Source organism: Anomalospiza imberbis, chromosome 3 (assembly GCF_031753505.1).
Source record: "Anomalospiza imberbis isolate Cuckoo-Finch-1a 21T00152 chromosome 3, ASM3175350v1, whole genome shotgun sequence".
NCBI classification, from domain to species: domain Eukaryota; kingdom Metazoa; phylum Chordata; class Aves; order Passeriformes; family Viduidae; genus Anomalospiza; species Anomalospiza imberbis.
In genome coordinates this window covers 45,923,673-45,938,444 of record NC_089683.1, presented here as the reverse complement: position 1 = coordinate 45,938,444, position 14,772 = coordinate 45,923,673, and the positions used below count along the sequence as shown (strand labels likewise).

Below are 14,772 nucleotides of genomic sequence, written 5' to 3'. Positions count from 1 at the left end.
AACTGTCCACCGGGAAAGGCCCAAGGCCTGTGCCATTCTCCAGATTGTGCCCAGCCGTTCACTGGGGAGGATTCTAGCTGGCCCACACTGAACTGTGCCAGACTCCGTCCAACAAAACAACCGTATTTATAGTCATGAGCACACTTTCAGGCCCTTCCTCTTGCAATAATAACTAGATTATTTTTGTCGTCTACTTTGAATGTGCAGAATGGGCTGTTGAGACAGCTCTGAATAATCAGTCTCTGCTGGTGTGCTCCATTCTCATTGGGATTTTGATTCTAGTTGACGTATCTGTGTGTTTTGTCAGATACTAAGCCTCTGGGTATGGACCTACTCTATAACTCTGCAGATTTAACTCAGTGTTTGTTTTAATCCCATACTTTTAAGATTTAATTTGCTTGAACATGCATAATTAAAGTTGGTGAATGCCTACTTCAAACCTTTTTTCTGTGGTCTCAGAAAGGTCCTAAAACATCAACAAAACAATTTTTTGTCCTGCTTTTCAGGCAGATTTGATTTTTTTTTCAGAAAGTCAGTCTTTGTTTTAATGCTATGTAGTGAGAAATCCCTGTTGCTGAGCATATGTGTTGTATAGATTCACGTGTAACAATATGAATAGAACAGTGATACTAAATAAACCAGAAAGAAAAATTAAATTCTTGACTTCAGGTAGTCACACTGTCTCCTCTGGGAAAAGGACTGAAACTAAATGCACATTAAAAGTCCTTGCCCCAAAATCAAAGAAATAACTTTGCTTTTGATTTCAGTGGATTGAAGCTGTTTTCACAGATATGTCAGAATTGTAACTATTTTCATTAGATCAAAACCAAAGGAACAAGGGAGATCCTAGATAACTGTGGCAATAATAAAATACTGTTCTTAATAGACCAATATAGAGAAATTTTGTCTCTCCAAGAAAAAGATGTTATAGCAGTACAATAAACACAATTTCCCTTTAATTTTTCCTTGCTAGTGTCCAGATTATGAGTTATGCCAAAGAATATCAGGACAAAGGCAAAACCCTGATTCAGGGGAGATATATCACAGGAGCCAGTGGGATCCTAAAGTTACTGACAAACGTAAGAAAGAGAAAGATCAGGATGAAGAAGAGGATGAAGAAGAAGATGAAGAGCAGGATGAAGAAGAAGAAGAAATAGAAGAAGAAGAGGTATGTATTGCTAATTTCTAAACAGTGCAAGATATTACAATGTACTTTAGACAAAGCAGAAAAAAATTTGATCTTCTAAAATATCACTGTACTATGTTATGAATTTATTTTGCTCAAATTTAATCTTAATTCCATTTCTGTCCTGCTTTAAGAGATGTGGGGTAGCACCTAAACAGTAGGTTTAAATGACAGCAAATGTTGATCATTGTATAGCTTAACCTGGACTCAATCTTTGACTCAAAAGTCACTGATCTGTTTCTTAACATAAGTTAAAAGTGTGTATCAGGAGAAGAAAGGTGGCTCTACACTGCCTGTTTTTTCATCTAGACAAACAAAAGTGTTCTTAATTTTTGTTAATTGTAGCGACTTTTTGCTAATATTTGCAGGATACTAACTTGTTTTCTGGTTTTAGTGTTACACTATTACAAATGGATTTTCTTTTTTTCATGAAGGTATTAAATTTGAATTCAGGTCAAATTGTTATAATAGGGGCCAGAGATTTATCAACGCAAGTTCTAGGCACACTGCTCTCCATTCATAGAAATTACACTTCGTCAGAATAGGATCATGGTCAGCAGTCACTGGACTAATGCTCATTGCAATACTTTCCAAAGCTACTTTATTTAAATTTGAGTGAAGACTAAAATTATTTTAATACATCATTTCTGTGTCTTGAAATTTTCTTTTGCAGACTGGACAAGGTCCACTTAAGAAATTAGAATCTTTTCATCAATTAGTGCAGAGACCTGAAGATTTTCTTGAAAATGCAGAGAAAAGAATTGGAATATACAAGGATATAATGCTTCCTCCTTTAGAAGTAAGAAAAAGCAAAGTAATATGATTATGCATAACAAAACTTTTTTAAAATGTCTTGCACTGTTTTCATTGGTATTTTTAGTTTGAGATTTGTTGTATTGATGTGGTCATGCTACAACATATCCCCAGTTTCTGAAATTTATTTTGAAATCAGTGATACAAAGTTGTCATCTGTAGGTGTTGTTTCTACTCTACAGTCAAGATAAAGTTATCAACTTTGACTTTAAAAGTGAAACCATACCTGCCACCACAAATGCTAGTAAGTGAAATGTTTGAAGACTCCATTGTTTCATCCCGTTACCAGAGTCCCTTCTGGTATGCAATCCCATAAGTAATCTGCATCCATTGTCTTCCACTCTGATAGATTCCTTTCTCACCTACTTCATTGCCTGCAGATTTATATACACAGTAATTAGCCCATTAGTTTGTTTTACCACTTACTTAATTTCTGAAGCTATAACATTTACTTTCCCTGTTGTGTTCAGAAAAGTTTAAAAAACCATACAGTTTTACTGTATGTTTTTTGTTTTGTTGGGGTTTTTTGGGTTTTTTCTCTTTTTTTTTTTGTTTTTAATCTCTTACTACAAGCAACTGCAAAATCCTCATGTTTGATGCCCACTTGACAATTACTGTTTATACCTTTCAATTTCCCTATGGATTAGTTAAACCTATAGATAAAATTGTGTAAAAGTGGTGTAATAGTCTTTGCTAGAGTAACAAACTTGTTACTGCTGTGAAGGGGAAAACAAAAAATATGGTATCTTTAATCATTACACAGTCTCACATGGATTTCTTATAAGTGAGCTAATGGAAAGTTGTTTAGATTAAATTACTTTAGGATGTATATACCACACCTTCAACAGTTTAAACACATTCCACTAGTTGGCAGGGCTCACTTAGGATTCACTAGTGATGAATATATTGGTGAAGATGCTTAGTGGTCCACTAATGCATTAAAAGAACACAGGATTTTATCAATTGGCCCAGGCAGAGATTGAGATTATGAAATTGAAATTGAAACAAAAAGTTTATAAGGTGTGCAGTTTGCACTGATAGGAAGATAGGTAGAACGAACTTTGGAGAACACACTTTGATGTCCTGATAAATTGTTGGGATTAAATAAATACTGCAGTGAGGAAGGAAACCTAATGAACAACTACAACATGTGAAATAATAGGCTAGACCTCAGTACTTCAGACAATCTGCCATCTCTGGGGATTTAGTTAGTCAAAACTAAGTCAATAAATGAGATGCTATTGTTTAAACTCAAATACTATGAATGTACTAGTAAGACTGTAAGACCACTGTATATAAGAGAAATACAAACTATTATCCTCTCTTTACAGGAGTATTAGAATTAATTAGTTATTATCTATTTCGACCAAAGAGAGAGCAGATGATTTTAATTTACAGTATAGAAGACAGACTAGATGAAATGAGCCAGGAAATGAGCTCTGACCATAAATGTAGTGAAGAACTGGAACAGATTACCTGCAAAGGTGTAAAGTCACCTTCAATAGGTCATTTTAGGCTTGAGGTTAGACCAGCATTTGTCAGGAATGGAGTGAGTGTTCTCAGTCCTCAGAGAGAGGTATTAACAGCCAACATGGGCTAGTTTTTTTAGTCTAAGACATTATTTGTAGTGTGAAAATGTAAAACAAGAAAAGTAAAATATGTGGTCCAAATTTTAAAGGAATTGGGAATCAGGACCAAAATTAAAACATTGGACTCATGATTGGCATTTCTGAGAAATGTATTAATTGAGATTGTCTTCATTTTCCAGCAAAGAATTAAGGTAGTTAGACAATTAAAAGTTGAATTCATACACAAAATGTTACTGTATCTTGATATTTTTTAGCTCTCTTGCATTTGAGCTAAGACATCTAAGCTATCTTCTGAACCCATTGTAGCTCCAGTTTTGGAATTATCTCTGTATTTATCTGTCATCAAATAAAAGTTAATCTCCGGAAGATTTTATAAACCATTAACACAATGAATCTTGATTTTGCTGCAGTTCCCAGGAGTCCAACCTTTGATATGTATAGGAAGAGAATGAGCCTCAATGTCATTATCTGGTTAACTATACTCAATTGACTGGCATGTTCTTTAACAGGGATTGCTGGCTTACCAGGATTGTCGATATCTTATTGAAGTGGATGGAAGTCAGCAACCAGATAATGTCTTGAAGGTAAGTAAACTATGCACCAGCTAAGTTAACCTCCACTAGAAAATAATTTCTCAATTCTGTGGATTGTTTTCCTGTTGGCAAAATTTTAAGTTGTGTTTAAATTTCATTCATTTACTAGAATGCATTTTCATTTATTAGAAAACATGGCTTTTGAAATACTTGCTTTCCTTCCTCTATTAGATGTAAGATTCACTGCTCTGCTCCTAGGCTTACATGTTACATGACAATATTTTCAGGCAAGCTACAAACTTTTGTATTATGTCCCTGTGGTTTCAGTGCTTTTTCTGATCCGTGTTAATGTAAAATATAATGAGAAATTAAAACTTTTTTAGTATGATATATTTACAAAACTGGTTTATTTGATACTTGTGTCTAAAATATATTTTTTATAATGGAATATAATTTTTATTAATTTTGATATTGTTTTGCAATGTAATAGAAGACCCTTGATTCTTGTAAGAATTCAGCTGAGTGCTTGTGTCTAGATTTTTAGCTTGTAACAGAGCAACTTGTTCTCCCTGTTAAAAAACTTACAATGGTAAATTTTGAAGATAAATAATCTTATCCTCTGCCTCACAACTAAAAGTTGTTTCAAATCAGAACCTAGAGTATGGGGTTGAAAATTAGGTAGGAGATTGTTTTTGACAAGGTAGGAAGTGAACTTCTCCTGCATTTCCTCCTCTGTTTGAAATAAATTGTATTATTATAATTCTGTAAGTTAATTATTTCAGTGTATGCTTAACTCTACTAAGAATGGTCCTATGGAAAAAAAAAAGTAGTAATTTTACAGCATTAGAACATACAATTTCCTCATTTATGATCCGTTTGTGAACATTACAACACAAAATTTATTGTAAATGCAATCAAGTTATGTTATGATTCCAACCATTTTACCTACAAGTAAGGCAAAGGCCTATAGTAAAACTAGCCCAAACATGACAGAATTTGCTTTTTCATTTCAAGAATACTTGCATTCAATCAATATTACATTCAGGAAACACTTCAAATAAACTTAATAGAATCTGATTCTTGTTGGTAGACATTTGGTTTAAATACCTTTCAAAATAAACTACCCAAAGTTGTATTGCTTATGAATGTGTACAATCTGATTTCCCACACAGGTTTGCCTCTTTTTCCAATTAGAAGTCCTCTGAGTACTTGCCCTGCCTTGAGAGAACCTTCACAATCTTGTCCTTTAGTAGGCTTGGGATTCACAGCATAATGAGGAGACAGAAGGGCTGTGATTTGGCCTTTTGCACTGCCTGTATCTACCAAATAGCTTCTTAAAACTCAGCTTAATAACTAGCATGAGTCTGAATTAGAAACTGGGCCTTGGTGTTTACGTAGCCATTACATAAATAATAAGTTACAATTTAAAATAGTTTTTAGAGGCCCTTCTGAAGACAAAAGCAGTTCTGATTTATCATTGTCGCTGCTAGAAATAAAGGGATGGGACTATTTTCAAGCTAAGAATGATTTATTGCTCAGGTAAACATCAATTTCAGAGGCCATGAGATTTTAGAGGAGCATGCATTTGGCCATAGCTCAAGAGTAGTCACAAGTTTCTTTGTTACAAGGCAATATATAACTTTCTAAACCAATAGACAGTTGCCGCAGGATTTATTTTGCTTTTCTAACCTATCACCTTTACTTACTTCTACTGCACTGCAGATACTTTTATCCAATGGACTTCTAACTCACAGGCACACATATGCTTTGATTATAACTTCTAAACTCTTAGCTTACTCCATACAACAATACCCTTACATTATAAACCCTTCACCATCTTTTCAGTAGTTTCTCAGTAACTTAAGGCACATTCTCACCTACAACTATAGAAATAGAAGTTTTTGATTTTTCTGCTTAATATCTGTGTATTGTATTTTTACATCAATCTTAGCTTCTTCTAGCGCTGCAGATCAAATCCTTCTGTGTCTGTGGAAGTTTCTGTTTTTCCTACTCCCACACTGATTTGCACTAAATCAAGACTTATTTTCTTTTCAGACAGTGATAGGCCAACTTGAGTCTATGGAAGTTCAAAATGCAGCTCCCGTAATCAGACTCCAAAGTGAACAAGAAGAAGAAACACTAGAGGGAAAGCAAAATGTAAGTGTGCTTTTCTAAAATGTGACTGACTGTAATAACTAGAATTACTTTTCTTTTCTGCTGTAAGCTTATATTACAGCATCTTTGTTTCACAACAGTGAAACATTTTGTTTTACCATGCAGTAAGAGCATTTTGCAAGCGTTGACCTTTCAGAAATGAGAATTTAAGGCCATTCTGGGACTGAAATCCACTTACAAAGTATGAAAATAAATAAATCTGTCATTAAAAAAAAAACAGGTAATGATTATAATAAAACTTTGAGCAAAATGTTTGTTTTAGCAATAAAGATTAATTCCTTCCAAAGATATAAAGAAACTTTAGCCAAAGGATAACAATCTCAGCAACTGACTCTTAGCTCAGTCTACTCTTTTCCTGAATAAGAATCAACATGCTAATCTAAATGTAGCAACATTCAGGCTAACTGATATTACATTAGTTCTATCCTCTTGTAATTAATTAGAAACTTGACAAGTTACTGCTGAATTATAATTTGTGTCCCTTCCAAATAAACCTGAAAACCAGAAGTTTTGCATGAATGTCATCACCTATATTTAGATGCGATTATCTTTCCTATTTTTGAAACAAAACTTTGAATATATGAATGGAAGTGTAATGGGGAGACCCTACATTTTCAGAGAAATACCCCTCCCTTCAATTTTCTGTTTTCTCAGTTCTTAACAAATTCACAAGTGAAAGACTTTCTGTGTCAGAGGTCATCTGTATGTATTATTTAGTTAGTTTGTGTGTTTGTTTTAGTTTGTGTGTAAGCTTTTAGTAACCACAGTATTCAGGGCAAAGAGTTCTGCATTGTATCTGAACATTATGCACAGAATTGCTTCCCTTTGTGTTGAATCTTTTAGCTCAGTGTCCTCCAGTATGCAGAAGTCAGTGAATAGTTCTCTACATCTGCCCACTAATAATTCATGATTTCAGATTTTTATCCTGCTCTTACGTAGCTATACTGAAGAATTCCAGTCTGTATAATTGTATTCCTTCTTACACAACAAGCTTGTTGTGGGATTGATCAGTTATATTACCATTTTCTGAAACTTATCTGATTTTGCTGTGTCCTTTCTCAGATTAGGGCAGCAGGAGGCCCATTGCAGTAAAGACAAGGGCAATATTTAAATAATTTAAACTTAAACCTTTATCATCTATTATCTCTGTGGTCAGCATTCCTACCATTCAAGTTGGTTTTCTGACAGCTCTTGGGCATTGAAAAATGCTTTCACAGAGGGATGTATTTCTGAGTAGTGCCAGTCAGTGAAAACACATAACTTTCTGTGTAAAACTGCTATTTTAATGCCTGCTTTTGGTGGTTCTTAAAGTTCTTCTGCAGCTCCTCACAGCTAGCACTTGTCCATACTGTTCTGAATTTAGAGTCACCATGACTTTAGGATTCACTCACTATTCACATTCTGTAAAAAGGCTATTAAACTTATTTCTATCATATTATATTTCTGCGTCACTGAAATAGATATTTTAATATTGCAGATAATGATAATGATCTGATGCAGATAATGGTCCTTTTTTCCAGCCCCTTAGAGGAAATCTTAGCCATTTTCTGTTGTCTTCAATAAATGGCTCTTTATCATTTTAAACTTCTAAAAATAATAACTAAAGCATATAGGAACTATTTTAAGTACTATTTATTTTAAACAGACCTGAAAAGTGAAGTAATTTCTCTTTAAAATTGTCCTACAATTCTGAAATAAATAATTTTTATTTAAATGTTAAAAAAAACATAATGTGGTTTTCTTTTTAAGTTTGTCTATTTTCCATCAAAATGTTTCAAAAAAGTCTAATAAAAAGGCATATGTAGCTCCAGAAAAAATTACACTTGCAATTGTTGTCATTTTAATAAACAGGATGAACTTCTCCAGGCTCTGTCATCTTACAAGCTGATAGCACCCAGATACCGATGGCGTAGGAGCAGGTGGGGACAAGTGTGTCCTGTGGCTCTAAAGGAAGGGGACATTGTAATGGGAAACCCAGAGTTTGCTGTCAGGTTAGTGGAATTCGACACTCTTAATGTTCATATCTATTTTATGAGATGTCTATATCTGCTAGCTTCTCTTCTGTTTTAAGTTTTCTAGGTAAAATGTACGTACTGTCAAGCCAAGAGGCGTTGAAAAGATTTGTGCTGAATCCACGGCCTTACCTCTTACCTCCAATGCCAGTTTCTCCTTGTAAAGTATTCGTATTTGGTCCTCCATTCTCTGGAAGAACAACTATTTGTAATGTAATTGCACACAATTATAAAGGAAAGGTAAGTTCATAAATGTCTTAGGTAGCAGAGTATCAGCTGGGGCTTGGCAATCAGTTAGCACATTCTTGTCATGTTATTAACATTCACATTACAAATATAGGGATTACAGAGGAAACAGGATTTTAGTGACATTCGCTTTTTAATAAAAGTAGCTACAGATCAAGAATACTTTTATATACCCTCTTATGTTGCAGTTGTCTTAGCATTAGAATACTATTAATAACTTCGTATCTAAGATAATTAAATATAAATGCAAATTGAAAATAATTTCTTTTTCAAAAAAAAAAAACAAACAAACAACCCTGCACTTGAATTATATGTAAATTTTTCTGAAATCTGCAGAGCTTTTCCAAAATGATTTTATTTTGTAGAATTTGGATCAGATGCTATATTTGGCTTCTGTGATACTTGTATTTTTTCAAATCATTTCACTAGGTTCTTGATATGGACAAACTCATTCAACAATATAAAGAATCAAGAGAAAAAAACACTGAGGAATTGCGAAAGGATGCAGTAGAAAAGGCTATAGCAGCAGTGAAAAATAGATTGGGATCAGAAGAACAAACAGAAAAATCAGGTGAATAAGCTGTTCTGTGGTCTTTGAAGCTGTCTTATTTGCTTTATGTTATTTAACTGAAGCAGTTGTAACTTTGTCTTGAAAAAGTTGCGGAAGTTGTTATGATTGCTGTGCATTAAATATGAACTAAAAGAATATGCAGTGAAGGGAATAGCTTAGTAAAATACAGTATTTTTTACATATCTATATAAATCCTTTGAACTTGAGGACCACGTCAAAAAGAGTTTTCTGAACTCTGAGCTGAAAGAAGAAATTTGTTCTGACCGACACCGGTTGAAAACCTTCCATTTTAATGACTTTCTGACAAGTGAAATCTCTGCAAAAAATGAAATTCTCATCAAAAAAACAGCTTGTCAGCTGGGCTAATGTGAGCCCACAACATACAGATTTTTAACTTTGAAGCAGCCTTCCAAGTATGCTGCCACAGATGGCACAATCATTAGTCGCTCCAGCTCTAGTCACATTTAGACTTCTTAAGCTGTAGCTTGACAAATTCAATAAATATATTGCAAAGGTGAAAATAATATGTTATTTTGGTATCTTTTAAACAAAATCTGTATTTTTTTCCAAGGAAGTTCAATGGAGGCTTTTCAAAATTATTTCTTTTGAAGTGAAGATACTCTGTTGAATTAAATTGCCTTTTTATAGTTAGCTCTAGATATGGTTCCAATGGACAATGGGGCCATTTTGTCTATTCACCTAAGCAAGGAATTGTGTTTGACTTTCTCATGGTCAGATACATCTAACAAGAGGTCAGTGTATTCCTCTAGTGCTGCAAAACTGGTGCTGACAGTGATAAAAAATCATTGGCATTGCAGTAAGAATAATGATGAGCTATGACACCAAAATTGAAACAGTTAAACAGTGGTACAGTCCAGATTCCTGACTATGTAAATACTTTTGAGGACAGGGATGTTAATCCTATTAGAATTAATGGGAAAATAATCCTAATTTAAAATTTTATTGCAAAACTGAAGTACAAACAGAGGATGTATTTTCCCTTACATATCTTTTTGTAGCATAAGATTGTTTGAGAATTTTTTAATAGATAAGAAAATGTTTGGGTTTGGGCTGCATTGAGTTTTTTTGCAGAATGGAAATTATTAAGATGCTGCCCCTTTTCTAGGCACCTTGTAACTTGGCAAAAGTAACCTGATAAATGTGTACATTTGTGCATGTAAAAAGTTTGGGACATGTACATTTGATACATGAAAAAGTATCAATGCAATCATTGAAAAATCTTGACATAAATACATAAAGTAAATATGGCATTTTTTCCAAATTATACTCATGGTAGATACTGCAGTTGGCTAAAACAGTTCTTCACCAAATTTTATAAAATTAATTGTGAGTTAACTGTGAATGTTCCTTAAAAAGCTTTTAATTAATTACAGTTGTTGTGCCAGCAATTAATAAGAAAATGTGGATCAAATATTAATGTTTTGCGCATCATAGGGAATGCAGGCTACTTCATCGTTTAAAATACACTGCCTTGATCTAAAATTTGTATTGATAGAAAAATTGGTCTGGTCAACCTTTTGATTTAGGAGCCAAAGGGAAATCAAATCAAAGGAAATTCTAACATGCTGTAAGTGCGTGATTGTTCTAGTACAGAAATGTCATTCTGTTCATATTGAAACAATATTTAGCTTAGAGGTGGAAAATACTGTACAGTTAAAAAGGTTGTGGTTTTTATACTGAGAGAGCAAACCAAGATCTTAGTTTATGAGACACATTCATCTGCTTTCAGAACTGGGTGTTTGTTTCTTTCTCAGAGCAATTGTATATTGCTTAAAAATGTCTGCTGTGCTGAAGTTATGATATAATGCTTTATTTAAGTCCTAATTTCTAATTTCTCTGTGAAGTGCATTTAAAAAAATCTATGTTTTAGGAAAAAATCTAAAAAAAATCTATGTTGTTAGGAATATCTGAGGTAACTGCTGACCACCCAGAAGTTCAAGCCATGGTAGAAGCCACGAAAAGTGTGTCATTCTCTGAAGATGCAATGTCACCTCAAATATACGCTGAAGCTCTGGAGGGAGCTATTGCAAAGGTGAGACTACAAGTGCTATGTAGCAAAGTACTATTTTCCTAAGAGCAACTTGTAACAGGTTATGCATTATCAATATATGTTCTTAATTTTTCCATTTGAGAGATCAGTTTCCCAAAAGCTTACATAGGATTGAGGAGACACTGAGAAAGATCATGAAAGACAAATCTAATGAGGTCTATTTTATAGTCCTTTATATATAATAAAAATATGTGTGTGCATGTATGTATATATATTCACACACTTATACAGAAATTATTTCCTTCTTGCAAATTACCTGAGCTACAAATTGCTAATGGCTGGGAGAATTTTCTGACAGATCATTGTCTGCTTGCTCTAGTCTTATATTTGTAGTCACTATTAAAGAACTGAACATCAGATGTAAGAGTTTGAAAAGAATTATTTATGAAGATTTATCCTAGAATCTTGGAATGTTTTGAATTTGTTCAATGGCATGAAACTTTTGAAACTGGAGTGTAAATTCTTTATAGGCAAGCTTAAAAAATCACTATTACATTAGTCTCTTATATTTTAAAATGTTTTAAATTTCATTCAGACATATAAAGTTTTAAATGTCTTACTCATTATTGACTTGAAATGACCATAAGGAAAAATCATAGCATTTGGAAAGTAATTTTGTATTGTGTAGTCTTTTTTGTACAGCTGACTTAAGTCTTTTTATATTCCTGAATGTGACATTTTCTAACAGGTTATGAAGACAAACAAAGACAGGTTTCCTGGTGCTTCAGAAAGAGGAGGGTGGGTAGTTGATAACTACCCTCTGTCAGAAGTCCACTGGTCAGCTTTATCAGAGAAAGGACTTCTACCTGACACTGTTGTCTGTCTGAAGGATACACAAAAAGATGGTTAGTAAATGCACCCTAATGCAACTTTATATTTTCTTTCTTTTTTTCTGTATTGATATCTGTATATAAAACATACTTAAGAGAAAAACTAGTAGTTATGTCCCATTTATAAAGCTTCAGGGATCTGGAGAATGAATCATCCAGTGAATCAAGAGTACCACAATTTCTTACAATTTGGAGTAAAGGAATTTAAACACAGATTTTAAACCAGGAATACTTCGCTATAACAGTAAAGAAGATTCCTCCATTTTAAATCAGTTTTCATTTTTCTTCTCAGCAGGAAATACCAGTAGACTCTTGTACCATCAGATTTTTGTATTTTTTGACTGGCTGGCTGGCCACCACCTTGCGATGTGGCTGTTGGTCAATTTTCTCTGCCTTGGTTTTCCCATTTGGAAAATCAGATTAGAGGTATGAAATTTCTCAGCTTGAAGAAAAGGCAAGGGGGAAGATACTTGTATGCAGGTGTATCCTGTTCTCCATTCTGGGTCCAAAAATAAACCCCAGTAACTTCCTACCCAGATGGATACAATGGCTTAGTATCCATGAATTCAGAGTAAGGGATTTCTACTTTATTCTTTTCAGCCGAAAGAAAGATTGGCACCAGGCATCAACTGAACATGTTCATGTACTGTTGAAAATTTGTCTGTCAAATCATGTCCTCATGGATCATATTTGCTTGATTCATACCACACCACAAGTTTAATTGATCTTTAGCAATGTTTGATCATTACCTGTTCAACCCAGTCCATTATCAAAAAATGTTGCAGTGGCAGAAACTTCCATTGAAGAAAGACATGATGGGTCTATTCACATATAGTTCAAGAAAGCTCATTAGGTGCCCAGCACTGGAATCAGTCTGGAGATCTTTTCAAACCCTTGTCCCTGAATATAAAAATCAACCTGAGAAAATCAAGGTTACACAGTTTACTAAGAACAGATTTCTTATTTAAAAAAAACCCAACTTTTCAGAAGTATGTCAACTGATCAGCAAATCAGGAATAGTACCTAAACTACTTAGTCACACAGCTTTGTGAAATTTTGTAAGTAAAAGTGTTTCAGTGTGGCCAGAGCTCATACACAGACTAAATACTGGCTGAACATTTCTTTGAGAAAGTTCTAGATCCAGTGTTTGTCAGAAAACCATATTTATAGAAGCTGTCATTAAAGACTTCCTCTCAGACACTTCTGGAAAGAACCTAGGGGCAAATTGCATTTCCATGCCTCATCTTTGCTTCCCAGCTTATTGAAATGTTCATTAACCTAGTTTCTAGGACACAGTGCATTGTCCTTTCATACAACCACAAAAAGCATCTCCTTCCTGTAGTTGGCATTTGGTAATGAAATGTCAATACTGTGTGCTAAATAATAAGATTAATAAATAATACTCTAGCCTGTACTGCAGGGAGAGTACTGAGGTGGGAGAGATGCTTTCAGAATTATATTAAATTTGTCTTCACTTCTCAGAATTTAACAAATTAGTGAATTAGTTGGATAGAAGAAAAGGTTGTCTCATCATCCCTGAAATGTTTTAATCTAGACATTTTGGAAACACATAATTCTTCATGACAACCATGTTGAAAACTGGTCAGTAACTGCTCCTTTTTATTTTTTTTTTATTTTTATTTTTTATTTAGGGAAGGGAAGAATTTGGGAATTCATAGCAGAGGCTTTCAAATTAAGGCCTCTCTAGAGCCTTCCTATTATGTGCTTACTTCCTGCAATATACACCTCTGCCATTTCCACTAGTTCTCAAAACCTAGCTCTTAATTACTTGCTTTAATCTGAACAACCTATTTTATACTTTTGATAATATAAAATTTTGGCTAAAAATGTAGCTTTTTGCTTATAGATACATTTCCTTAAATTTAGCTATTTTGTTTCACTTTATTCTTTTTATTTGCACAATTGTGTTGACTCTTTACTTGATTCCCACTCATTTCTGTCATTTAAATAATCATGTAGTTGTGAAGTTTACATTTTCACAGCATTTGAGTAATTACTTTGTATGCTGTTCCCTGACCTAGTCTAAACTCTCATAAGTCCACTGATGAAAACAGGTTTCACCACACAGCCATATATAAATCTATTTTTCAAAGTAAATAAATCAGTAGAGCTCTTAGTAGGAACAGCATATTCTTAATTTCTCCCAAACAGCTGCAGTAGTAGAGGTATGCACATTATTTTTATTTTTATTTGAATGTTTTTCATTAGTTTCTTCATAGCATTCTTTCTACACTTGCAAATAAAATAAATGTCAGAGTAACACATGATATGTGAAAGAATAAGATAAATCATTTCAGTTCTGTCTCCCTTTATAGCCTTCATAACCTTCCAATATCCCAGATTCAATTTTTAGGCGCTTTAAATTGAAAAAAAAGTTCTAAAATTGTAGAAATCAACAGCGTAATAACATTTCAGTATATATACTTTATACTTTTTGTTGACTTGAAAAGAAAGTTATCAATAATTTATTAATTATTATTACTAACCCAATGACTACAGATTAAAGTCATTACTGTCATGTAATTGTGTTGCAGGAGCATGTATACTACGCAGAGCATACCTAGCAAGTAGGAATGAAAATAACTCTAAGATTTTGGAAGGACCAATAGATGAAGCATTAGAAAAGAAAGAAGATGATGGAAGGTAAAATATTCCAAATATCTGAATGTGTAAAATGAGCACAAGAAAATTCTAGCCTCACTTTGTGTTAAAGGTATCAGTGCAT

General features: G+C 33.6%; 1 protein-coding gene across 2 annotated transcripts in view; it reads left to right on the top strand.

The window, feature by feature from the left end:
• Positions 1–14,772, top strand: part of AK9 (adenylate kinase 9) — a 60,703-nt gene that overhangs the window by 10,108 nt on the left and 35,823 nt on the right. Inside the window, exons 7-16 of one of the 2 annotated variants that reach the window (XM_068184225.1) lie at positions 974–1,168; positions 1,860–1,985; positions 4,098–4,172; positions 6,177–6,278; positions 8,148–8,287; positions 8,368–8,548; positions 8,984–9,125; positions 11,048–11,178; positions 11,885–12,041; positions 14,582–14,690. In XM_068184225.1, coding sequence (XP_068040326.1) covers positions 974–1,168; positions 1,860–1,985; positions 4,098–4,172; positions 6,177–6,278; positions 8,148–8,287; positions 8,368–8,548; positions 8,984–9,125; positions 11,048–11,178; positions 11,885–12,041; positions 14,582–14,690 — 1,358 coding nt within the window. Of the gene's footprint in view, positions 1–973; positions 1,169–1,838; positions 1,986–4,097; positions 4,173–6,176; positions 6,279–8,147; positions 8,288–8,367; positions 8,549–8,983; positions 9,126–11,047; positions 11,179–11,884; positions 12,042–14,581; positions 14,691–14,772 lie in introns of those variants that run through there. The other variant, XM_068184224.1, reaches the window with a different exon arrangement.